Source organism: Apium graveolens, chromosome 6 (genome assembly GCF_009905375.1).
Source record: "Apium graveolens cultivar Ventura chromosome 6, ASM990537v1, whole genome shotgun sequence".
Classification (NCBI taxonomy): domain Eukaryota; kingdom Viridiplantae; phylum Streptophyta; class Magnoliopsida; order Apiales; family Apiaceae; genus Apium; species Apium graveolens.
Genome location: NC_133652.1, coordinates 246,656,489 through 246,683,806, shown reverse-complemented (window position 1 = coordinate 246,683,806; position 27,318 = coordinate 246,656,489). Strand labels below are relative to the sequence as shown.

The 27,318-nt window shown below is 35.6% G+C and overlaps 1 protein-coding gene across 1 annotated transcript; it reads left to right on the top strand.

Annotated features, from left to right (window-relative positions):
* Positions 1–17,173: 17,173 nt before the first annotated feature.
* On the top strand, positions 17,174–24,773 carry LOC141667010 (C2 and GRAM domain-containing protein At1g03370-like). The gene is made up of 9 exons (XM_074473297.1): positions 17,174–18,020; positions 18,476–19,696; positions 20,068–20,250; positions 20,422–20,705; positions 20,802–20,918; positions 21,103–21,365; positions 22,144–22,387; positions 23,364–23,636; positions 23,751–24,773. Exons 1-9 carry the CDS (start codon positions 17,672–17,674, stop codon positions 23,943–23,945), a joined length of 3,129 nt encoding a protein of 1,042 aa, XP_074329398.1. The 5' UTR covers positions 17,174–17,671; the 3' UTR covers positions 23,946–24,773.
* Positions 24,774–27,318: the final 2,545 nt, after the last annotated feature.

The window sequence follows — 27,318 nt, the reverse complement described above, 5'->3', positions numbered from 1 at the left end:
GCATGAGGATGTTTTATTACAAGTTGGAGATCAAATTGTGAATCCGATAGAGTACCCTAATGAGGGACCGGATGAGATTCATATTGAGAATGTTGCGGTTGAGGATGTTATTCCGGAAAGGATTGTGGCTGAGGAGGATCTCATGGAGGATCCTGATGAGAATGAAGAGCGGACCGCTGAGGAATTGATGACCGTAGACAGGGCGACTACCAGAGCAAGAATGGTCGCGAGGGTGGCACTAGAGGATGAAGAGTTACCAAGGGCACAAAGGTTAATGAGGGCAGAAGGAGTAAGGCCTTCCACGGCACCAATTATACCAGTATCAGACCCTCTTCCAGAGGTTCCTGTAGAAATCCATGAGGTTCCACCAATTCCTGTTCCATCCCTGGTACAGAGCCCATCACCTAATGAGGAAATGCCACCTTTATCTCCTGCATCATTGTCACCTGATACCGTGCTTGGGTATCCATTTGGATCTCCTAGGTCTGCGCCACCTGCACCCCATGGACTGCTAGATGCTACCACTCAGGCTTCTCTTATCGCCAATTATCATATGACGTTGGGTGGCCTGTCTGAGGCCCGTAATGTTAGAAGTGATCTGTTGGACCGACTTACTGCACCAAGGATTGAGGGCGGAGTACTTCCGGCAGGATTAGCTTTAGCATGGAAAGGATTGAGGCTACCACCCATGTTACAGCTAGAGGCCATCTTGAGGGTCAGATTGATCCAGCTCTACTTGCAACTATCTTAGACCTCATCAACGCTTTAATGGAGCAGGTTAGGGATGTTGTGCGTGCCCGCAATTCTTGATCCATGATAGTGTGCAGAGTCTGAGCAATCTGACAAGAATTTCATGCAGCACCGCTTTTGGAGGATTAGCCTAAGTTATGGATGATTAGTTTTAATGACTAGATGATTATCTATGGTAGTACTTTTGGGATGGAAGCGATCAGATCCAATGATGTAATTCTCTTTAATGTGTTCAGTTGTTGTACCCTCGAACAAATGGTTATGTATATATTCATTAATTTCAGTTCAGATCAGTTTGTTTGTGATAAGATCACATCGTTAATTGCTCTATTAACACTTAAGAGAGTGTCATGAAGTTTATCGAACTTGAGAATTCATAATTTGCAATCGTGCAAGGACTGAACGAGGGAAAGACTTAAGCAAAGTAAGTAAGACAAATATCCAGAGATTCTCAAAATTTTTCCAACTAATATGCCCCCACAAGGAATAAGATTAGGGGCAAACCTTGAATGTGATAATCAGGGAGGTCGCAATTAAGATATAAGGAACCCAGAATATACTAAAGTGGAAAATGAGGAGTTTAAATTAAAAGATGACCCCAATTATGGGGAGTAGGAAGAAATATTTAGACTGAGAAAATAGAAGTCGAGCGAGATCAGGAGACCCGAGACGGTACTCCTATACGGAAATTCATGGACCTGTCTAAACAGAACTTATACTTTATTTCCAACCACCACCTTGAGGGAAACAATGTAGTGGGAAATTCTTTCAGGACCTCTAAGTCGCTAAGCTCTCAGAGTTCCAAGGAACAAGCTGGCCCAGCCGAGGCAAGAGCCTGGCTAAAGGAAATAGAGGAATCATTTGAGATTCTAAATGATTGACGAACCACAAAAGACTGTTTTTGTCACTTACCCTCCTATGAGAGAGACCACCCGCTGGGGAAAGGCCAAGGAAGGCACGGAGCAAGAGATTATAATAAACTGATTTAAGTTCAGTCAATTGTTTTCAAGAAAGTACTTCCCAAGGTTATGGAGATATTGTAAAAGCTTTAGAGCCAGATCAAAGGCAGACGAGTATGATGAATTATGAATCTAAGTTGTAAAAGTTGTCAAGATTCGTTCTGAGGGCACGAATCCAGAATGACGGGATGTTTGAAATCAATACTTATGTTGTGTTGGTTCATGAAATAATGATAAGAGAAAGGAAAATAAAAAGAAACTGAAGTGGAAAGGAATATAAAGGCAGTAGAGTGTGAGGAATGATAAAGGAGTTGGGTATGAGGAAACCCTAAAGACTCGTAGCAATAGAAATAGAAAAGTATGTAATCGTCAGGATGAGGGTGATTCACCATGAGTTAAAATTGATGGTGGAAGGCATAAGAGATACATATATTTTATCCCCTGTAAGTTGGGAGGATTCGAGGAAACCTTGAGATAGTTCGAAGGATAAATAATAAGACGCGGATAGACTGAGGAGACAAGGAAGTAAGAAATTAGGAAAATTGGATGAAGGAAGTGACCTTCAAGAATATGAAGTGTAAGACCAGTGGCTTGATACCCAGAAAGGGAGACGCCAGGTATAAAAGATATCCCAACATTGAGATGACTGTTGAGATAAACAACAAAAGTAAATAAGGAATTATTTAGAAGAAGTTCGCGTTGAACACGACCAATATCTTCCAGAACATCCTTGTTATTGTTACCAAATTAGGCAAGAAAAGCGGATAACCGTTGTTATCTTTTGGAGGCCATATCGATTGACCTCATTTTGAATACAGGTGTTATTGTGAAAATTAGGCATATACTATCGAGGTGGGAATAATTGAATAAGATAATCTATCAAGGATATATGACTAGATCTATCCATGGAAGGATGCATGTGCCTTTTTAAAGGTAGAAGTAAGGATAGAACCTCGATAACTTGAAATGAATCCTAGAAGAATGCATAAAGGTTGGCATTTCGCCCTTAATAGGGACATCATGAGTTTTGACAGTATGAATTGGAAAGGATAAAGGTAATAACAACCTTTAAGGATCAGTGGAGAAATTTTTCAGAAGTATATAGACAATGATTCTGGTATTAATAAATGGTATCTTGATATGCCTTATATCTAGGGAATACATGAGGAACGATTCAAGGATAACCTTAGAAGTTTTACAAGGAGAAAGGTAATATTCAAAGTTCTCAAGAATAGAAATTTTGATAAAGGAAATGTGACGTAATTATAATAATGCCAAGTGGGGCACGTGTTAAACCACAAGAAAGTATGGATCGAACCAGTAAAGGTCGAAATTGTTCAGGGCAATTAGGACCTAAGATAAAAGATGTCATAAGTATGATCGAGAGTCAGTCGTGACAATGATTAACCTCTAAAGACTGAGGCAATAACTTATGGAAAAATGGTGATACTTTTTTTACTCATCATATTTTAAGGAAAACATCTTCACACAAGCAGTGATTGGAAATGAGGTAGAAAATTTAGTGAAGGTGGTTAAAATGACATTGATTGTAAGGAAATATTACTATCAGGAAGGGCCAAAGAGGTGGCCGACACTTTAAGAGTAAGAAGACAATTATCGGCGCTCGTGCCAAAAGAATACAATGATAATGGTTAAAGCCGTGAAGATTGTATTATGATTTGAAAGATTGACATTCCTTCTGATGACTGTGCAATACCCAACTGTAATAGTAGTTTGGTAAAGGTTTAATTCGTATAATCGCCATGAGCGGGCTATCTATCTTAGAGGGTCATATCTTAAGATAAGCCAGGACCATGTTACGAAAGGACTAAATGAACCTTTGAGCTTCATGTCTCCTAATAAAGACATATGGTTAATAATGGTATTAACCTGCTATCGTTGCTTTCATTGAAACTCTTCTGCAATTTTATCTGCTTCATGTCATATGTACGTCAAGTTCAGGAGTGTTCTTCATGAATCATGAACGGTGATCATGTTACCTCCTTAGAAGAATTCGATACGATATGTATGGACTCCGTATGGTTAGCTATTAAGACTTCATGGAAAATGAATGACTACAGTAGGTCAACGGTGGACCACAGTAATGCAGGAATGATTCTACGAGTAATGAGCCGATTACTTACAACCGTGAGAGTTGTATTGGAATGGATGTTGAGATTGAGTACCACTAATCGGGTCATGATAGTGTATAAGTTATCATTGATAGACTAATTAAGTAGAGTATCTACCTATTAAATATTTATTCCCTCTTATGAAAAGAGAGTGGTATTACTATATGAGGAAGGTTGCGGTACAAGCATAGAATTCTAGTAACGATGATGTCTAGAATAAAATCCCAGATTTGATTTTCGATGTCGAGGGAGTTTCAAAGGTGATTGTGTATAAGCTTGAGCAAGAACATGGGTCCATAGAATGATGGACAGAATATCAAAAATATTTAGGCAGGTGAAATACGATGTTATAATACCCGATGTTGATATATATACGCATATGTTTTGTTCTCCTATGATAAACCTCTATAATTCAGAGGTAGGTTCCAAGCCAGATATTTTGTGGCGGTATATTTTTTTCATATATACAATTCTCTTCAATTCGTTCTTTTCTCTTCTTTTCATTTCATATAAGCTGAGAAGAACAACCCTTCCAGAAGGGGAGGTATTGCCGAATGACTATCTATCTGTGTGATAGAATCCTAGTAGGATACCACATGTTGTTTAATTGCTTGTCAAGTACTAAAGGCTGGCCACCTTCTGTACTAACTGTGCAATAGAACAAGTGTTCATGATCATAGTGATCTCTCAACAAATTCCTTTACTTCTATATGATGGATCAAGCTTTCAAAAATGGAAGCAGCTAAAGGAAGTAGTATCAGTACGGTGATATTCCGATTATAACGCGTTCGTGATACTAAGGTTGACGTGGTTATTAAAAGGTTATAGAACGCTAACGAGCAAAAGTATAACCAGTATAATATTAGGAACGGAAGGTAGTAGCGATTACGAACTGGAAAAGAATGGGTATTGAGAAGCAAAAGCTCTAATGCTAAAAGCTATAATGAGAGTCTGTGCAATAGACTTAAAAGAAATTGGAATGATCACTTAACACGGATTGAGTTTTCTTACGACAATAGATCATATGTCATTATCGAGATGTCGCCATATGAGATCCTTGAGGGAAGACAATGTCGATCTCCCTTATGTTAGGATGAAGCTGTAGAGCGCAAGATGCTCGGACCCGCAGTAGTCCAAAGGACCAGGGATATAATAGATCTAATCAGAGGACGGCTGGGAGTAGCCCAAGATGGACATAAGAAGTATGCTGATTTGACAATGAAAGGACAAAGAGTATGAAGGAGGGAACCTTGTATTCTTAAAAGTATTCCCTTGAAAAGAATTGATGAGGTTCGGAAAGAAAGGAAAGCTAAGTCTACAATTTGTTGGACCCTTGGATATATTAAGACGTATTGGGAAGCTAGCATATGAGCTAGCCCTACCCCCGAACATGTAGCAAGTTCTTAACGTGTTCCACGTATCAATGTTAAGGAAGTGTGATTCGGATGCCAGATAAATAGGGGCATATGAGCACATAGACATGTAACCCGACGTAACCTATATGGAGCAACCAGGAAGGATTATAGAGTGAAAAGGAACAAGTGCTTAGGAGAAGGGTTATCAAACTATTCAGAGTTTGATAGAAGAACCACAATGTGGGAAAATTTACTCGAGAGTTAGAAAGTGCAATGTTAAGAGAGTATCCCTATTCATTTTCTATCTGATTCCGGGACGGAATCCTTTTAAGGAGGGGAGACTGTAATAACCCCAAATTTTGGAATTTTTGAAACCTTTATGAATAGTGATTTTGCAGATTATGCTGAATGAGAAAACTTTTCATGCCACACTATGTAGGGGTTCTTCTATTGTTATTCTGAGATCTTATTAGTACTTTATATGGGATATAAGTGTATGTAAAGATCGTCAGAATCCAAATCCGAACACTTTGATTTTTCCTGAAAATCCACCAGATACCGAAAGAATTGAATATAAGGTAACAGGATAAAAAGGATTTAAATTCAAGTATTTTAAGAGAGGATCATAAAAGGATTATAATGTATTTAGAAAGGTTAAGGAAACCCCAGTAATAAGATCTCGGGTATGATCCCTCAAACGATAAACGAAAACGAAAGTTAAGCGAACCGTATAACAGATCAGCGGTCATTAGGCAAACAATTAGGAAGTTAATCAAGGAGGTTAGGGATGATGAGGTCATCCAACCAATAAGGAGAGGTCAAGTAAGAGATGATGACATAATAAGGTGATGCAAGCATGACATAGGGAAAGAGGAGGTGTGGTTGGTTGATAACCACATAAATATAAGGTTAATAAGGTAATTAACCAAAAATCAAAACAAAACCAACCAAGCTAAGCTAAACAAATCACAAACACAAAAATCTTTCTTTCTTCCAAGCTTGCTCTCGGCTTTTCCCCATTTTCAAGAAGAAGTATTTCAAAATTCAAGTTCCAAGCTTCCTTAATTGGTAAGTTAATTATCTAGTACTCCTTATGCATAGATATAGCTATCCCATGAGTTTAAGCCTCAAATTCCTTCACAATCTCTTCCAATAATTCAAGGAAGAAGATGGTGAATATTAACTTTCAAAAAAATAACTTTAGTTTTCTTGAATTTTATGAAAGTTTAAGGTTATACAAGCAAGGATCAAGGTTCTTTAGGCATTCAAAGCTCTTGTGTTGTGTTAAGAAGCTTCAAGAAGGTATAAACTCCAAACCCTAGCTTTAGTTTTGAGTATTTAGGAATGGTTATGATTGATATAGTATATGTAAAGCATGAAGCTTGTTTGTTTAGAGTTTGTGTTGGAATGGTAGTGAAATGAATGTTGAATCTTGTTGATTTGTTAAAGGAATTAAGTATAGTTTAAATTCATGATGAGAATAACATAAATTGGAAGAACTTGAGGTGTTGGGACTGTTGTAGTGTGTTTTGGAGGGATGATGGTTGTATGAATGAATTGGGATTGATTGGTGGTCGATTTGGGATGGTATAAAATTGGGAAATCGCGTAAACATAGTCGTCGTAATTTCCGATTTACTTTAGACTGCTTTTGTTCATAACATTAGGACCCGAGAACTCCCTGCTAGGTATTGACCATTGCCATATTTAGATATTTCATGTTATGAGCTTCGTTTTGATATGTGGTTCGTTTGATTCCGATGTACGGTTTAGGAGAAACGACCGTTTTAAGTAACGGCGTTTCGCGAACGAACCATTACCCCTCGCCTTACTTTGAAACATTGGTTAAAGACCCTAAATGACTAATTGGAGTATGAAACATTTATGTAAAGTGTAATAGGCAGTTGGTAAGGCACTCGCGAAAAAATCGCCTTAAAACTCTTAATGGTTAATTTATTAAAAATGGTGGAGCTGAGGGTACTCGAGCGACTTAAGTGAAGCGTTAATTGCAACTTATATGTTGTTTATAGGTTGCCAGACTCGTCCCAGGCCTTTTATTACCCCCAGTCACTCAAGCAAGTTTTCTACCCGTTATACGGTTGTGGTGATGTATATATGTATATGCATTATCTTGTGATAGATGCATGTTGGTTAATTAGCAAATTTTGCGATATATTGAAGCATGCTAAGATAGTATATATATGCATGTCTGTTTCGTAATCTGGTTATCTATCTGTTGATTTCAATGCTTATAAGTTGCATAATACCTATGCTAGAGATAAGCAGTAGTTGCGTATACCCTTAGGATAGGGGACCCAAAGTTGAACATTTTCTAAAACCGGGAGTCGATGTTCCCGAGTATATTATATATATATTTATATATATATTGATATAGTTTCAAAACTATTAATCGAATAAGGTTTATTCGATAGCTTTATATTATTTAATGAATATTACTTGAATATTCATTCGAGGACTTATGACTCATGTTATTTTATTTAATGAATATTATTACGAATATTCATTCGAGGGCTTATGACTCAGTTTATATTATTTAATGAATATTATTTGAATATTCATTTGAGGATCTATGACTCCGATTATTTGCTGAGATATATTCTTTATTTTATTAAAGAATAAGGTGTCGATAATCAAACTTATCTTTGATTATTCAAATAAAGATAGTACTTCCGTATAAGTATATCTTTGGTTATTTAATACTCACTTTAAGTATAAGTTTTACAACTTCTACCTCAATTATTTGTATAAAGATTATTCTTTATAGGAATATTATTTAAATAATAATATTCAGATATTTTCTAATATATTGGGACTGATTTACTTTATTAAATGAGCATTACTCCAAACACTCTTTAAAGTGTTTTCGAGTCTTTAAAATGATTTTTAAAAGTTAGAGCGGATCCCAAAACTCATTTTTATATATTTAAGATCTTCCTTTTTAAAGGGGATTTAAATACTCGCTCAAAACCGGAGGGATCCGGCTCTGTGGTGTATTTTATATTCGCAACAAGGTTGCTGTTTTGGTAAATTAATTGATTACTTACCCAACGTTCGGGAAGTAAGTCCATCTATCGAGTCGACATAAGCAACATGGGCTCAGTGGGTGTCCATGATAGTGTAAGTGGCTCAGTGGGAGTCCATCAAATGCGTAAGTGGCTGAGTGGCAGTCCAGCATAAGGTCTTATTGCGACCAGGGTGATGACCAGTGGGGAATTCGTCCATCTACTAGTAGAAAAGGTTAGTTATTGGTATCTTTGCCTGATCAGCAAGATATCGTGTTTATGCCAAAATTCTTTCCTTTCCAAATTTATGGAATATTGCAACTCTGTTCATACTTTACATGACAGAGGTTTTCAGGAAATGTATGGTAGATATATATATATATATGAATATATTTATATATCGGGACTTAATGAAGCATCTCGTAACTTCATTATTTATAATGATATTTCAAGGATTGAATCTATTCAAGTCTTATCTTGTAGTCTTATCTGGGTGATGAACTTTTGAAACTGATTATAACTTGAACGGTGGTAGTTCAAGTAGTATTCGGATATAAGTATATTGGAGTATCTTGTAACTTTATCTTTTAAACTTATATCTAGTAAATGATTATCTTGTGCATGTCAAAGATTTTCGGAAAAACGTTGAGACAAGGTTAGATATATGAGATCACCTTGCAACGATATTTTTATACAGTTATAAACTGGAACTCTGTGTATATTATACACGTCAGAGGATTTCAAAGATTGTGAAAAGTATATATGTACATATACTGAATATTATGCGACTTCATCGCATTAAGATATCAAACTTGGTTCATTTCTTTTGACCAAGGCTTTCATGAGTACTATGAGAAGGCTCATATATTGTTAATCATTATACATATTATTTTGGTGGGCTTGCTGCTCACCCTTGCTTTCTTCTTTCATTACACAACAACAGATAGAAAAGATGAACAGGACCAAGCTCCCGATTCGCAAGCGATTAGGAAACGTTCCGCAGTTTCCTATAGGCGTTGATGTCGCTGTAGCTGAGGTAGGAACTACCAATAGGCTAGGCTTTCAACTTTTGATGTACCAGACTTATGTATCTTTATCAATTGTAATAATGGCAAAGAAATGTAAATTTATTCAGAAACCCTTTTAAGGTGTATTGGCATATAATTGTGGAATAAAATGACTTGTGATTATTTTTGGATATTCATCTCTGAGACTATAACTTGTGGTGAGTGTGTTTATTGTAGGGTCACAGTACAAAGTAGTTGATTATTTATTAAGATTGGGTGTTATTAAGGGAAATGGAACTCGTGACAACCCGGATCCCCGACCCCGGATTTGGGGGTGTTACATAAATCCTCTCCAATTCAATTGGAGGTTTTTCATGAAGGGGCAACTCCCCTCACAACTCTAGCAGAAATTGCCTTGGCAGTTGAAGCTAGGAGTACAATTGCCCATGATCCTGTCATAGGGGAGGCAAGTATTGCAAGACACACAAGGGTTTGAGGCTGGTGTACATGACAGTAACCCAGTCAAATCCCCTCTGATTCAATTAGAGGTTCCCACTACAGGTGGAGGAAAACACTCTGTCAAAACTACATAGCAATCTGTGAGTCAAACTGTGACTTTAGTCACAGGTGTTTCTGAACCATTCTCCTTACAACCTCACATTCTTTCTCAGTGGCTGCAAGAATCTGGCTCTCAACCAACTTTTGTAGATGATCTACTAGTGGAGCAGATTTCTGGACCGACCAACATCTCTCAGCATCTTCTGACTTCCAACATGAGCAATTAAGATTATCAAGCTATCATGTTTACATACAATGAAGAAGTTGAGAAGCAGAAAGAGAAAATTGTAAATGATGCAGAGCAAGATGGAAATGTGGATGCATGACTATCTGATTACTTTGTGTTGGAAATGGATCAAGTCTTGGTCAGATTCAGGGAAGAGTATGTTACTATCCTTGGAAGCAATGCAAAGGTCTTGACTTCAAAAGAGGTATATGTTAGAGTCACAGAAGTGCATAAAGCTCAACTCAAGGCTTTTCACCTTTTTGGTAAAGCTCTTGAAGTCAAATTGACTGGTCATGAAGACAGGATCAGGAAGATGGTGAGGGAAAAGCTGGATGAAATCATTCCCTCTCAAACTGAGATCAAAAATCAATTCAAACACTTCTCAGACCAAATGTCCAGATATGATCTCAGTGGGGTAGATAAAGGCATGACACAACTCAAGTACTCCTTTGTTGCCTTGCACAAGCAAGTTCAAAATCATATCACTAACTCTAATGACACAAGCTTGAAACTAGATCAGATGCAGACTACAAGATACACTTCTTCTCCCTTGGTCATGGAAGAAATTCAGAAATTTATGGAAGCTACATTTGGGTCCTCTACTGCTGTCTCTACATCAAGCTCCCATCAACCTGCATCTACATCAACAAATCTACAGATTCAATCTCTACAAGGTCAAGTCACTGCATTGCAAGACTCCAACTCTTCTCTCACTGCACAAGTTCAGTCCTTGACATCTCTTGTCAAGAGACAACAAACAGATATCCAAACCCTGGTGGACTCCCATAAGCATCTTCAAATGCAAAATTCTATAGCTTTGGGAGCCATCATGGCCAAACTCAACATACCACTACCTTCTCTACCTGAACAAGTAAGGCCTGAAATTCCTACTCCCCTCCTCATGCCTGTCAACAAGACTAAGGGGGAGATAAAGGCTAGATAGGCACAATCAAGGTCATCTCAACAATAAGTCCAGGGTGTTGAAAAGAAATTTTCTAAAGAAGTTGATCTTGACATGGAGAGACTTATTAGGGCTGCTGAATGACCTAGTCTAAGAAGAGAGTTTGATGAACTACTCAAAGCCTTAAAAGCTTCTCTCAACAACAATCACTTCATATACAAAAAGGCCCTGGACAAGACAATAAATTTCATAAGAGTGATCATGGTCAATCAGGACAACTTTTTTGCACAAGAGAATAGTGATCAATGCAAATGACTCAGGGACAGACACATGTATGCAGGTGTCCCTCAATTACCTTGTCTCAAGGAGGGCATCTGAGTTAGATATCTTCATCAGCAAATTTAAAGTTATAACTAGTGAAGATACCATGCTATTAACTAAATTGAAAGATGCTCAAGTGGCTGCCTTTCCTGAAGCATAACATACATCTGTCCAAACACCAAACAATTCAAATATTTTAATATCCCCAAACAGTGTGTCATGAGTAACAAGAAGCTTATCATGATCCTTAAAACTGGTTTAAAAACCAAGAAGAACAAGAACAATGATGATATGGAAATGATAAAGCTACTGAGGAGATATTTGGATAATGCATAAGCCAACTTGCCCAAAATACATTTCAACAAGGATAATTTGGATGATGATGAGCAGAAGAAAGATGATCAAAATCTTTCTGGCTCAAATTCAAGTCAATCCATTAAGCCATCTGGCAGTAAGAGTAGAGAGAAGAAGAAGGAGGATGACAAGAAAGATGAAGAAAAGAAGAGAAGAAGTGAGAGGAGAAGCAAAAAGCTTCATGATGGCTCAGAACCACATCAAACCCTAAAAATCCAAACACAACTAGATCAAACCTCAGCTCAACCTAAAACATCAACTATCTCAAACATAAAACCACCTCAAACCTCAAATCCAAAGTTGTCGAACAAACAAACAGCCAACTCATTCCTAAAAATTCCAATCACCTCAAGCCAAACTAATCTTAAGAAAATGACAACCCTACCTTTAGCCAAACCTTCACTAAAATTCAAGCACAAATTTGTTGGGAGAAAACCTAAGAAATTCAAGTATACAAAGAAAGAAGAAGTCACTGAAAGGGCCATCTGAAATTGCTTTAAAGAGTCTGACTTTCTACCTCTAAATTGGTGCACCTCAGATGAAGACTATTCCCAACTTCTAGCTGAGGAAATTGTTAGATTCTGGGTTGTATCTCTGAGAGAAGTTAGAATTTATTTTGAAGATGGGACCTTCACTTTTCCTGGCAATGGCTTAATGGATTTTTTGTCTCCAACATAAATTAAGAGAGTGATCAGTTTGTTGAAGGACAAGGATACTACTACAAGGGAATGGAGATCAGTTCTGCTGAATGGTTGATTGAAAGGGAGGAAACAAAGAAAAGAAATGAGGCTGAAGCTGAAGAAAGAAGAAGAAGGTATGATGAAGAGATTGAGATGTACATAAAAAGATCTGAAGAGTTGAAAGCAAAAGGAATGAGCAGAATCTCCAAAGATGGAAGATTTCTAAACATCAAAGTTGGTGGATTCTCAAGATTCTGCATAGAATTTCTAGACAGTGGTTATCCTAAAGCAGCAAGACAAAAACTTGTAGAAGCTCTAAGTGGAACACCTATTATAGAAGAACTTGAACTTCTTGACCACTTAAAGGATCAACTTAGAGAAGAAGCAGACACAATAATTGTCTTTACCTGATACTTGTCACCATTGAATCTTGTAAATCCTATGTCGAACAAAAGTTGTAATTTCATCAAGCTTTGTGTATAAATGTTATTTTCCATTATTTTAAACTTGGGGTTAGTCTTGTTAACAGGCATGAATTTGTGTTAAGCAATCTTCTCACAAATTGGGGGAGATTATTGCATAAGACATGCATGTACTTTAACAAGACTAAGATAATTTGTCAACCCTAAGTAAGTTATATTGTTATCTTAATTTGTATTTTGTACTTGTAACATTAAAGTCTGTAAAAATGTAAAGGAGCAAACTGAAGTCTTTTTCCTGAAATAGTATCAAGCCTAAGGATTCCATCTAGAAGAAGATCAAGAAGATCATGTCTCGGAAGAATTTTGAAGAAGCTTGGAGTTGAATAAATCTGTTTGGATAAAAATACTCTAAATCAAGATCTCTTCAAGTCACATATTTAGTGTTATATAGAATTCATTCAAGAACTCTAAATGACTTATCGAGAAGTCAGGAAAGCTACTAGAGAACTCTGAGAGATATCGACAAGTCAAGAAGACATGAAGGTTGCAGATATCGACAAGTCATTTCTTCACTAGAGAACTCAGAGTTATCGACGAGTCTACATTCATTAGAGAACTCTGAGTTATCGATAAGTCAAAGTCCACTAGAGAACTCAGAGTTATCGATAAGTCAAAATTCACTAGAGAACTCTAAGTTGTCAACAAGACAAAGTGAAGACATGATGCTGAGAGATCTCGACAATCTAAAGTTTCATTCGAGAACTCAGAGACCTCTATAAGTCAAATTCACTAGAGCATTAGAGATATCGATAAGTCATTATACTTATCGAGATATCAAGATCTCTATATGCCTAATTGGAGATCTCGAGTAAAATTCTCAAAGTACAAAATCACAGACCAGTTCAATATTCAAGATTAACAATCAACAAACAATCCAAACAGCTGGATTGACAAGTCTACAAAAAGCAGCTTGAAGAATGTGCAATATCAATGGTGAAGATTAACTGACAGAGGAAGATTAAAATTATCACAGAATGCTAAAGATATGCTAATCCAGAAAAAGAAGATCTACTTTTCTATAAATAGAAATGACTAGTGACAGTTTAGAAAAGCTAATAGCATGTCTAATTGTATACTGTGTAAACCAACAGTTAACTGAATTATAAAGTTAACATTGGTCCCTCAGTCAGTTGTAACAATCTAGATAGAAAATCTTGTAACACTCTCAAGGAGAAACTAAGCTCTTTATCAACAAAGAGCCTAGAAATTTTATAGTAAAACATTCTTAATTTTAATATAAAATTAAGTAAATTTTAAAGATTTGTGTTCTTTATTTTCTGCAAACTTAATTTCTGCATGAACACATTTTACTACAAGATTTAATTTACTTTGTTCAACCATAAACATTCAAGAAAAGCCCAAAAATAGTAAAATACATTCACCCCCTCTGTGTGTTATTCATTTCCTAACACTTCCTGTATTGAGTAGCAAAATAGCCCAATTTATCACAATTGAAGCACCTTATTTTTGATATGTCAACAGATCCAGTCTTGTAGCCACTTTTGCCACCAGAAGTGTACTGTCCTTTTTCTTTCCATCTGTTGTCCTTGTTAAATGTTTGTCCTTTACTCTTGAAGAACTTTGGCTTTTTCACTCTAATAGAGAATTTCCTAGCTAGATAAGACATGGATTGATCTAACTCATCCAGTTCATCCAATGTATAAAACTAATCTTCTTCAAGTTTCAGAATGACTTGCTTCATTGGTTTATTGTTCTTTTGCTCAATGCTTGAGACAGCTGAAGTCTAGATCTCTAATTCATCATCAGATGGATTTTTGTCATTAACAACTAGTGCATTTGTTCCATAAACAATGTGCCCTTGACCAGTTCTTAAGGATTTTCTTTGAATCATTTCAAGTTCATATATTTTCAAAATCCCATATAAGACTTCCAGTGTTATCCTGCTCAAGTATCTCTCTTCTCTTATGGCTGATATTTTCTGTTCAAGATGGCCAGGAAGGGTAAGCAAGAACTTCAAGTTAACCTCCTCGGCTTCATAGTACTTGTCATGAAGTTGCAAGTCATTGATCAACTTATTGAATCTTTCAAACACATCAGTAACACTCACTATCCTTTGGTTTTGCCATAAAACTTTCATACTGAGACACCAGTATTCTTCTTTGTTTTGACCCAACTTCCTCTGTACCGTCACACAATATCTCAATCTTCTCCCAGATTTGCTTGGTTGTGTCACAGTTGACAATTTTGTTATACATAATATTGTCAAGTTACTCTATCAAAATTAGTTGTAGCCCAGTATCAAGAGAGACTTTTTCTTTCTCAATGTCTGTGTATTTTGAAGGATCTTTAGGACCATAATGAGATGGGATCACCATGTCTCCATATGTAGATTCTTCAATCATTTCCATAGGAGTGAAAGGTCTATTCTTCAGAATCTGGATGTACAAGAGATTGGTCATCCTTAGTCTTGTCAAAGGCTGGTATCTTTATACTACTTATCTTTTGTGTATTCATTCTTCCAAGATCTTGATCTGTTTACTTTCAGATTTTTATTTGATACCACTTGTTAGATATTGAATACAACATAGGGGGTGAATATGTTTTGGATATTTAGCCTTTTTCAAACTATTTTGGATGGTGAACAAAATAGATTAATTTGTAGAGATATTGTATTTAACAGAATTAACAAAGCATGCACAATAAACACAATATTTTCAAAAGTCACTTAACTTTGTATTAAAATTACGTATGTCTTGTTACAATTTTCTGGGTTATTTTGTAAGTAAAGAACTCAGCGTCTATCTTGAGAGAGTTACAAGAAAATCTAGATATGTTTGTTATAACTAAAATAAAGGACCAATGTTTACTTTATAGATTAGTAAACACATGTTTACACAACATGCAATAAGATGTACTAAACCCTACTTTAAGTTATCTCTAAAGCTTTCTATTTTTGGCTTAGTGCATCTTTGCAAATCGTGTAGGTCTGTGACTTTCCTTTGTCAATTGATCTTGCCCCTTAATTTTGCACTCTTCAATCTACTTTTGTAGACTTTTCAATTTAAATGATTAGATCATTTGTTGATTGGTAATCTGGAATATTTAACTTGTCCGTATTATGTACTTGAGATTTATCTCGAGATCTCCAATTTGTTGTATAAAGAACTGGCATCTCGATTAGTATAATGACTTATCGAGATCTCTTAGTTCTCTATAAGTGTCTTTGAATTGTCGAGGTCTATGAGTTCTCTATAAGTGAACCTGGCTTGTCGAGATCTCCAAAACTCTGCATGTAGAAATGATCTGTCGATATCTCTATAAGCATTTTGACTTGTCAATATCTTTGAGATCTCTAATGAGAGATTGACTTATCGATATCTCTAATCTTCATATCTTCATTTTACTTGTCGATATCTTTGAGTTCTCTATATGCAAAATGACTTGTCGATATCTCAGAGATCTCTATATACATTTTGACTTGTAGATATCTCTGAGATCTCTAATGAAAAATTGACTTGTCGATATCTCCAATCTTCATTTGACTTATCGATATCTCTAGTACTTCTCTATAAGCCAATTTGGACTTCTCGATAAGTCATTCTGGAGTTCTCAAATGACTTCTCTATATGACTTGATCTGTGACTTGTAGATATCTTGACTTAGTACATTTTTCCTAAAATAAATTTATTCAACTCCAAGCTTCTTCACCTTTTCTCTAAGGCGTGATCTTATTGATCTTCTTTCAGAGTTTATTCTTAGACTTGAGACTGTTTACGGAAAAATACTTCAGTCTGATCTTTAACATTTTTACAGACTCGAGTAATACAATACAAAATACAGATTTTGACTATCATACAACTAAATCTTAGGGTTGTCAATATGACTTAGTCTTGTTATAGTACAGACATGTCTTGCACAACAATCTCCCCCAATTTGTGAAAAGATTGTTTATCACAAATTCATGTGTGGTAACAAGACTAACTCCGGGTTGCAACGAGACAATAAAGGTTACGATTGACAGAAATACAAGAACATCTTTTATACATGGAGTGATTACATGAGTTTGATAAGTACATTTATTATATAAAATTCTCATAGCTTGTCTCCTTTCTAATAAGATCCTTAAGATTTACTAGCACTTAAAATTTCTATGTGATTTATGAAGCTATTTTTTTAGTTATCTTAAAATACTCGTAAAATATATAGAGTCGTGTATTTTGAGATAGCGGAAGTATTATCATAATGTTTGTGAGTTTAATAACCCAATTAAATTTTCAATCAGTTAAGTCAACAAAATACTATTTAAAACCAAAAATTTGCTATCTATGTACCCATTTTAAAAATACAGTAAAGTTTTTGATATCTATATCCCGATTTTATAAAAACACAGCAGTTTAAACTCCTTGGATTAAACCCAATAGTACCCGCCGGTAACCATTGAACAGTCTGCCTCATTTGATGACACTGCGAGTTCTTGTTTTGTTTTTGTTGCTCAGAAAAAAAAGTCAATATTGTCGATAGAATGCTAAGTATAACATATACGCGCATTCTTTCTTGTTGGTTCAAAAGTCTGCCTGCTTTCACTTACCTCAACTTGTTTAATCAATTAACTGTCTCCATTCTTTCCATATTTAATTTCAACTTCCCCCCAAGTCCTCATGTTTTAGATCCATATATATATGTAAGCATTCCACTTTAGTTCTTGCTTCTCATTCTTGGTCATCTTTCTAAAAATTCACCCAGATCTCTTTTTCAAACAAAAGGGTATCTTAAAGTTTTGATTTTTATGACACCCTTTTGCTCATTTGTAAAAACCCATCAATTATATTCTCATTCTCTGCTTGCTTTAATGATCTTTTAACTCAGTTGACTCGGTCAACTCACTCAACTCATGCCCTATAATTGGCATAATCTATCTTTTTAACAACTTGGGGTGTATTGTTTTGTCATTGTAATTGAAGTTATGAAGCTTGTAGTGCGTGTAATTGAAGCTAGAAATATACCAGCAATGGATCCAAATGGCTATAGTGATCCTTTTGTTAGGTTGAAATTAGGTAGACAGAGGTTTAAAACTAAAGTGGTCAAGAAATCTTTGACTCCCTCTTGGTGTGAAGAATTTTCTTTTAAAGTTGAAGACTTGAAGGAAGAGCTTGTGGTTTCTGTTTTTGATGAAGATAAGTACTGTAAAGATGATTTTGTTGGCCTTGCTAATATTCCGGTTTCTCGGGTTTTGGATGCTGATGGCAAATCACTTGGCACAGCTTGGTACACGTTGCAGCCTAAGAATAATAAGTCCAAGATCACGGATTGCGGTATGTTTACTGGGGTTTTTTTTGAGTATCTATGTTTTCTGTGTACAAATTTTGGTAATTATGTTTGCTGGTATGGTGATTGTGTTAAATTAGTTGTCAATACGATTAGATGCCAATTTTGGTATTGTTATTGAATATTACAAGAAACCTGTATATATAATGATATCCTTGCTGAATGTTACTAATGGTTTAAATGCAATTTTTGTGACTTTGTTCTGACCTTGACGTTGTATCTGGTCGCCTTATGCGGTAACTTGATATATTGAAGAAAATGCAAAATGAGAACTTTATGCTTTTAAAATTCTTGAAGTGATAATTTTTTTCATGAACTTGTTTCATCTTCTAGGTTGTTACCTTTTCTGAATCAAGGAAACCTGTAATTATTCTGTGATTCTGTTTATGTGTGCTGTAGTGTAACCTGACTCAGATTTCGTCTTCCATCTTTTTTTTTATAGGTGAAATTCTTCTCACTATACGTTTTTTGCAAAACAGTCCGTTCACGGATGAACAGGATCTTGATTTAGCACCATCCAGAAATTCTACTGACACGGCTTATGAATCACCATCAAGATCTTTCAGTACCTCTTCTTCTCCAAACAGATTAGAGGAGGTTGCCCCTTTTAAGGAGGAGAAGTCACAAATGCAGAATTTTGTAAGCAGGGTTGCTCAACTATTCAACAGAAATGTAGAGTACACGCCTACCACAAGTGAAATCATGGAGATACCAGAGATACCTAAAATAGCCACAACTGAGGTTTTTGTGGACAGTTTTGTAGAATCATCATCTGCCTCTTTTAGTGATGCAATGAAAAGTTTGGAATTGAGATATCAAGAAAATGATATGCCTAACAATCTTCCCGGAGGAGTAATAATAGATCAATTGTATGCTCTTGCATCACCTGAGATGAATTCTTTACTCTTTTCACCAGAGTCAAACTTGCTCAGGTCTTTAGCAGACATACAGCGGAACACAGAACTGCAACTAGGACCTTGGAAATTCGAGGATGATGGGAGTCTAAGAAGAGTGATTTCCTACACCAAAGCTGCTAGTAAATTAATTAAGGCTTTAAAAGCCACTGAGGAGCAAACATACTTGAAAGCAGATTCAAAGGGGTTTGCAGTTTTATCGAGTGCCAGCACACCAGATGCGCCATATGGGAGCAGTTTTAGGGTAGAAGTTCTTTACTGCATTACTCCGGGGCCTGAGTTGCCATCAGGGGAACTGTCATCTCGAGTAGTAATATCATGGAGGATGAACTTTTTGCAGAGTACGATGATGCGAGGTATGATAGAAAATGGGGCAAGACAAGGTGTAAGAGAAAGTGTTGAGCAGCATGCTGCTTTGTTGGCTCAAAATGCACGCCTAGTTGATCCTATGGACATTGCTTCCGACAAGGAACAAGTTTTAGCATCACTACAGGTGGAGCCACAGTCGGACTGGAAACTGGGTATCCAGTATTTTGCTAATTTTACGACAATATCTACCATTTTTATGGGATTTTATCTGCTTTTGCACCTCTGCTTAACCATGTCTAACACAGTTCAAGGGCTTGAATTTGTTGGGTTGGACTTGCCAGATTCTGTTGGGGAAGTTATTGCATGTGTTATATTAGTTCTTCAAGGTCAACGAGTGCTGGCACTTGTATCACGTTTTATGCATGCCAGGGTTAAGAGAGGTATTTATCTATAGTATGTATGTTCTTCAAGTCTATTTTGCAATTAATTTGAAGTAAAATTCTTTACTCTCCTGCTAAGAACCAGGTGATTTTGTAAGTACAGTCTCCTATATATTTAACTGTGGTATGGTACTAATAATTTGAGTTTGGTACTGACCAACATGCTATACATATTCAGATTTTGCGTTTCTAACCTAAATTAAATCAAGAGATGCATATTTTTGTACTTTCTACGTTCTTATTGATTCCTACTGCTTCTCATCCAATCCAACTAGATAATATTTGTTTGTATTTAGCCGTACAATTTATTGTGTTGTTGCATCAATCTTTTTCTGTTAACGTATCTCATCATTTCATAATTAAAAACATAGGCAGTGACCATGGAGTTAAAGCACAGGGGGAAGGGTGGTTACTAACCGTTGCCTTGCTTGAAGGGAACAACTTGGCCACTGTTGAGTCAACTGGGTTCTCTGATGTTTATGTAGTGTTTAGCTGCAATGGTAGGACTAAAACCAGCTCAATCAAGTTCCAGAAATCTGATCCTCTGTGGAACGGTATGTTGCTGGTTTCTGTATTCAACAATTGGCATGTTACTCTGGTGTTACTTCGAATTGCTACACGGGAAAAGAAAATTTCTCAAACATGGAACTTAATATCCTATACCTTGACTAGTTTAACATTATTAGCCTTGTTATCTGATTAAAATTCTGGCGTGAACTTTTCAGAAATATTTGAATTTGATGCAATGGATGAACCTCCGTCTACGCTGGAAGTTGATGTTTATGATTTTGATGGGCCATTCGATGAAGCTATTTCACTGGGACATGCCGAAATTAATTTTGTGAAGAGTAATATATCAGAGTTAGCTGACGTTTGGATTCCTCTTCAGGGAAAGTTAGCACAGACTTGTCAATCTAGACTGCATTTACGAATTTTTTTGAATGACACAAGAGGCAGTAATGCTGTTAAAGAGTACTTGACGAAGATGGAGAAGGAGGTGGGGAAGAAGGTAAGGACCACCCAACTCTCTTAAAGGAATGCCGGTTATATATAATTTTTCGAGACAGTGTATTCTGTTGTTATAATTTTTTGTATGATGTTATAGATAAAATTGCGGTCTCCTCAGACAAATTCGGCATTTCAGAAATTGTTCAAGCTTCCATCAGAGGAATTTCTTATAAATGATTTTACATGCCAATTGAAACGTAAAATGCCTCTGCAGGTACTTTAAACATTTCACTTTTTGGTTTTATTCTTGTGAAAAATAATTTGGACACTCTGGAGCCTCTAGATTTAGCTCATGAATTGTTTTTATAATTTCTCCATATGTTTTTTTTTTAACATAGGTCTTATTTTGTTCTTTGCGTCGGCTTTCCTGACAAACATGTAAATGTGTTCCTCTTCAGGGCCGTCTGTTTTTATCATCAAGGATTATTGGTTTCCATGCTGATCTTTTTGGACGTAAGACAACTTTCTTTTTTCTCTGGGAAGATATAGAAACCATACAGGTGGTTCCGCCTACTCTGTCATCAATGGGCAGTCCAATTATTGTAATCACCCTACGGCCTGGAAAAGGCTTAGATGCTAAACATGGTGCAAAATTACAGGATAGTGAAGGCAGACTGAAGTTCCATTTTCAGTCTTTTGTGTCTTTCAGTGTAGCAAACAGGTAAATGGTTCATATTACAAGTTTTTTTGTTGATATATTTTCCTTCCTTTGATAAAAGGGCAATTGCAAAAATAAAAAAAAATCATTTCTTTGATAATGGGCAATTGCAAAAATTTAAATACTCCCCCACACATGCCTCCACAATCCATGGAGGGTCGAACCCTTAACTGAGGGGTATCCACAGGGCTATCATAGTAGGTTACAATTTACTGAACGAACTTGCGTCATTTACTGTTGTCCTATGTACTCTAACTGGAAAATAATATCCGTGAAGAATTATTTATTTGAGACAGTTTCATTCTTACCTAAAGTGATTGTTATGATTTTTGAAGGAAATATATGCTGTAGCTGCTAGTATTATTTGTGACTACTGAAATTTTTTAGTAGGAATTAATTTTTCAATTTGAATAATATGTCAGCATTAAAAGTTTAACTGATCTTCTATTTTGGAACAGAGTATTTAATAGCTTACATCTTATTTGTAAAACATTTTAGTCCGGTGTCTGTTTCTTTTGTGCTTTAAGAATCTTCTTTAAGACTTCATGTTGTATATATTCCTTTCCTGTCCTCTGGTGCCACTCCTGGAACACTACCCATTTTAAAAAGGTAGTCATATATGTTTAACCAGATCCTCATTAAACTCATGGTGATTGAAATAGTGAAAGGGCATGCAACATTATGAAGTAATTGCATTTTCTGCTTCTAAACTTTTTGGATAAAGTATTGATGCAAATTTACACACACGTGTAATAACTATGTGAGGAATTATTGATGATAGGACAATTATGGCCCTCTGGAAAGCAAGAGCCTTGAGTCCAGAGCAGAAGGTACAAATAGTTGATGAGGAAAACAAAACTAGTAGTCTCTTAGTTGAAGAAGAACCTGCTGATAAAAGCATGGATGCATCTGAGGAAGAATCTGATACCAGAAGTCTTCAGAGTGAGGAGAGTGGGTCATTCTTAGGCTTTGTGGATGTCGACACACCCATGTCTGTGGTTTATTCTTCGGTTCTCTCAGTTCCTGTGAGTCTCTCTCTCTCTCTCTCTCTCTCTCTCTCTCTCTCTCTCTCTCTCTCTCCCTCCCCCCCCCCCTCTCTCTCTCTCCCCCCATATTCATCATTTTAGCTGGTGTGGTTTGTGTGTAGCTATTTAGTTGTGACCTATGTTGCTCGCACCTGGGTTTACTAGTCAATTATAATCCGAATGTCAGCTTCGAGATTTCTAAAAACTGATGCCACGAGCCCGTCCTTGATTTTAACAGATATGGAGCCACAACATGTTCCTTTTTTAAAAAAAAAGTTTAAAACCTAAGGTATCTATAAAATTTTCATTTTCAATGCCTAATACTTTGATATAATTTGTAAGCTCATATAACCATTTTCTATACAATATAATAATGTAGTACGATACATAAAAATTAGCAACAAATAGGTATTATATAGAAAAACACATTACTTATTTACTTTAGTGGTTTAGCCTAAAATAAATTTAAATATTAACGACCCATTGCCACTACAGTCTATCATCAATAGACACCTTCACACTTTTTCATTTACAGTTTTATGCCAATGCCGACGCTTCTTCTCCTCATCTTTTAGGATCCCTGGTTCATCTATAAAATCATCTTTTCACTGGGGGAAAGTGTCCAATCTCCCATCTAAGGACTGGATACGGAATCTCTGTTGTTTCATGTCAACAGGGTAATACCATTTTGATCGAAGAGTCGGAGTTTTGGAGCAATAGAGGTTCTGACTTCTGAGTTGTGGCCCCGTAATATATGATTGTTTAAAATGTTCAACTTTTTTTTTGGTTCAAAGTACAGATTGAAGTAGTCGACAATCGACATTAGTGATTAGAATCATGACCAATTTGTGTAATTTCCTTACGTTGTGGGGGTGTATAATGTGTCAATTTGCGGTACAAGGTGTTTGCTTACTATATGTATCTGTTAACATTTTCTGAATTTCACCATAGTTTTGTATGTTATTGGTCTCTGCAGACTGCTTATGTCATGGAGATATTCGGTGGGGGAGATCTGGATGAAAGAGTTATGGAGAGAGCTGGTTGTCTAAATTATTCTCATACTCCTTGGGAAAATGAAAAGCTTGATGTTTTCATGAGGCAGGTTTATTACAAGTTTAATAAAGGTATCACTCGACATAGAGGAGAAGTGACAAGTACACAACAAAAAACTCGCCTGCTTGATAGAAAAGGTTGGCTTATTGAAGAAATAATGACCCTCCATGGAGTTCCGTTGGGTGACTATTTCAATGTAAGAATCTGTTACATGACAACTTAAAGTATTCAGATTGTGCTACAATCCCCTTATGGATGTAGCAAAAAACTTTTTTGTTATAATTTAGTCGTATGTGATCTCCATTTGCAGCTTAACCTGAGGTACCAACTCGAGGATCTTCCCTCAAGATCCATGGGATGCAATGTTCAAGTCTATATTGGTGTCGCATGGTTGAAAAGTACCAAATATAAGAACAGGATCACAAAGAACATCCTCACAACTCTGCAAGGGCGTCTAACAGTCATGTTTAGTACGGTCGAGAAGGAATTTGTATCAGGAATGTAGATAATTTAATGTAGATCTGTGATCTTGATTGGGGAGGAGTTAGTAATCAATGTATCCATGTCTTCTGCTAGTGAAACTAACACTAGAATTGAAGCGAGAAGCATCTGCCTTAATATACGTGACTGGTGTCGGATGGTATCTTGCTGGATCAATGTTTAATGGCAGAGAGCATGGTTTTGAACTAGAATTCGATTTTGCGGTACAGAATGCCAGACATGTGTGTTGCTTCTATTTATATTAGTGAAACTTCACAGCCGAGCTTCAGAGAGCTTATTTAGCTTGATCAGAAGGAAGTACAATAATGCAGCACTTCTCGGCATTATAGTTGATCATCTAGCTCGGTCTTGAAGGGTCTGTACTGTCATGAAGTCTGAACTTTTTCTCGTGTTCTGCTCTACAGATGTGCAAGGCCATATGAGACATCAAATAAACCTTGCACACACAAAAACAGCAACAATCACACAGATACATACGTGTGCATATTCTTTTGGCCTTGATTATGGTCAGCCATGTAGTTCATGTTGTAGAGTATATATTCATTTCAATACATTACAGTGGTTATAATTTTTTTGTTTTTATTTACACAACAGGCGCAGATATTGAGTATACTTGTTTAGGTGACATTACGCATTAGTTCTTGCAATATGTATAGGTTGTGATGCAAAATTGAGTTCAGGCATGGAGCTGAGGCCTTCTCCTTTAATTATTGGGGTTTGGCTGACTTTACACAAATTCAGAAGTTTATGCTTGTAAGATTTTTGAACATCTCTTTCAGTTCTGTATGTTACTGTTAAGTGTTTTGCAACAGCCATTATGTTGTTGGTCTTCCTTGAGAGCATCAAGAACGGATGACGTTTACACACAACAAGAAATAGAGATCATAGTGCTCTATTTGGTTGAGAAGAATGAAACTGGAATGATAGAAAGGAATTTGAATGCTCTATCAAGTAAAAGATGTATGATTATATACTTTTCCTCCGTTCTATTTAGAATTTATGACTATAAATTATTGCTCATTTTTCTTTTAGGATATGTTAAGGGTTAAGTTGGGTTAGTATGGGAAATGTTGGATTGTTAAGGGATGGATTGAAAAGAAAGGGCAAGTCTATCATCTTGTTTGGATGAAGGTTGAGGTGTGGATGAAGGTTGAGGTGGTAAGATTTCTAACAAAATATTTTTTCAATTAAAAGTAAGTTACTTACTCCCTCGGTATTGAGAAGTATATATTTGATTTGACTACGGAGATTAATAAAAAGTGAAATGTTGAGAGAATAAGTAAAAAAAGTAGGTAAATTAGTGAGGTTAATCAATATTTAATGTATAAAGTTAGTGGAGGGGAGGAAATTATTGGATGTGAGTAGGTGTAGTTAATTTTTACTACTATATTATAATTTTTTTACTATTTTTGGTAAGTTTTGAAATGTATAGAATTAAATGGGATATAACATAAAGGAAAGTGTATAGAAATAAATGGACAGAGGGAGTATAAATTAAATTTTAAAATTGTATTTCAATTAATTTTAAAATATATTAAATTTGAAACTATGAATTCATTCATCTTTACCATGAGGCCAAATGCATGATTAGAAAAATAATATTTTATTATAGATATAAGTGTGATTAAATTAAATATGTAAGTGTGATGAATAAAAATTATGAAATATAACTTTTTGAGACGTCAATTTGTATATAAAAATTAAAAAAATAAACTAGAAAAAAAGGGCTATAGGAGTTGAAAAATAACATACAAGGTATCAGGCACACTTGGTGGTGAAATAGTGCCCAATTTGAATTGGATGAAACCCTACTAAACCCTTTGTTATCCCTTAAAAATCTAATTCTCCATCTTAAAGCAACTCTAATAACTTCTCTATCTACCCTCTTAAGTTAAATTTTAAAGAAATTACAACAAAAACTAATTCTAACACACTCATCATTCCCTAAAAATTTAAGAATTCTAAATTTTTCCTCATTTGCTAAGTGAATTTTATATTATATAAAGTTTCCCTCTAAAATCTTGTATCATTTCCCTCCCTTTTGTTGATATTTTCCTCCCTTTTATTACTTTTCTTTATCTTTAGTTATTGCTATGTTACTATATGGACGAAATTTATTTCTTGTGTGCACTTAGCTTTTGGTTGTTGTATGCAACCTTAACCGAAGGTTTAATACTTTACAATACCTGGCATCAAGATTTGTTAATGGCAAGAAATCATAGCTCTATCATATTTGGGTATGATTCAGTGTTATTAGAATAAAAAACTTTTGAAAATTAGAACCGTTCAAATTTAGAATTATAGTGCAAGAATAAGAAATAAATTAAGAAATTTTTGGGAAGGTTTTTTGAAGTTAACCCAAACATTAGAACTTAATAGGCCTATTAAATATTAGTTCTTTTAGAAGCCCCTCAAGCCCAGGTTGTGAAATTTGAACAGCTCCTAATGTCCAACCCAAATGAATAGAGTCTTAGTTTTTCTATCAATTTTCTCTTCCAAAAACCGTGTGTGACCTGAATGGCTAGAAGACTAGGGGTGCCCGTGCCCGTGCCTCCAACAATAACTTTATTTTATCTTTTTACAAATTTCACATTTTCTTTGAATTCAAATCACTATTTCATCGTTCCCACGAAAAATAATTACTATTTCATCGCCGGTCATTACAAATTCTTCTTCATGCATAATTTATATATATTGTTCCATACAATAGACGCACTGCAAATGTAATAGGTATATTATTAAATAAATTTTTTTTTCTTTTTTAAACCGGCATGTACTTGCATACTTTTTTTTATCTCTATGGCGCATCTTCAAAGTTTTTCTTTATATTTAAGATAAATTTATATGTATTGTTGATACTATATTACTCTATTTAAAAAATTAAAAATAAAGTAATATAAAATTTAAAGTGGATATTGAAAATATCCTAAAAGGTAATTTTGTCACATGTTATGTTTGAAGTGGGCGTTGAAAATGGCCTAAAAATGGATTTTGTCCCTTTTTTTTTTTACAAATGCAGAAAATTCTTATTAAATTGAATATAGTACAGTCGGGACAAAGCCACAACTGTCGATACAACCAGGTGATAAAATAAATAACATACTAAAAATAATTAGATGATTTGTTTCCTGATCGTTTAACACATAGAATTTAAAAATTCTTGAAATTAAAAACGAAATCAAAGACATCCCAAGCGATCCAAATTGCAGCAGCATCTCTGAAAATAGCAACATCGCAATTGACCATATCACATAAAAATTATGGTTAACCCAGTGTTCAGAAACACCAATCGCATAAAATGAGATTGGAGAATCGGCACCCCAGCTATCTACATGCCGGCCACCAGCTATAGACATTGCGAAGACACCCCAGCTATC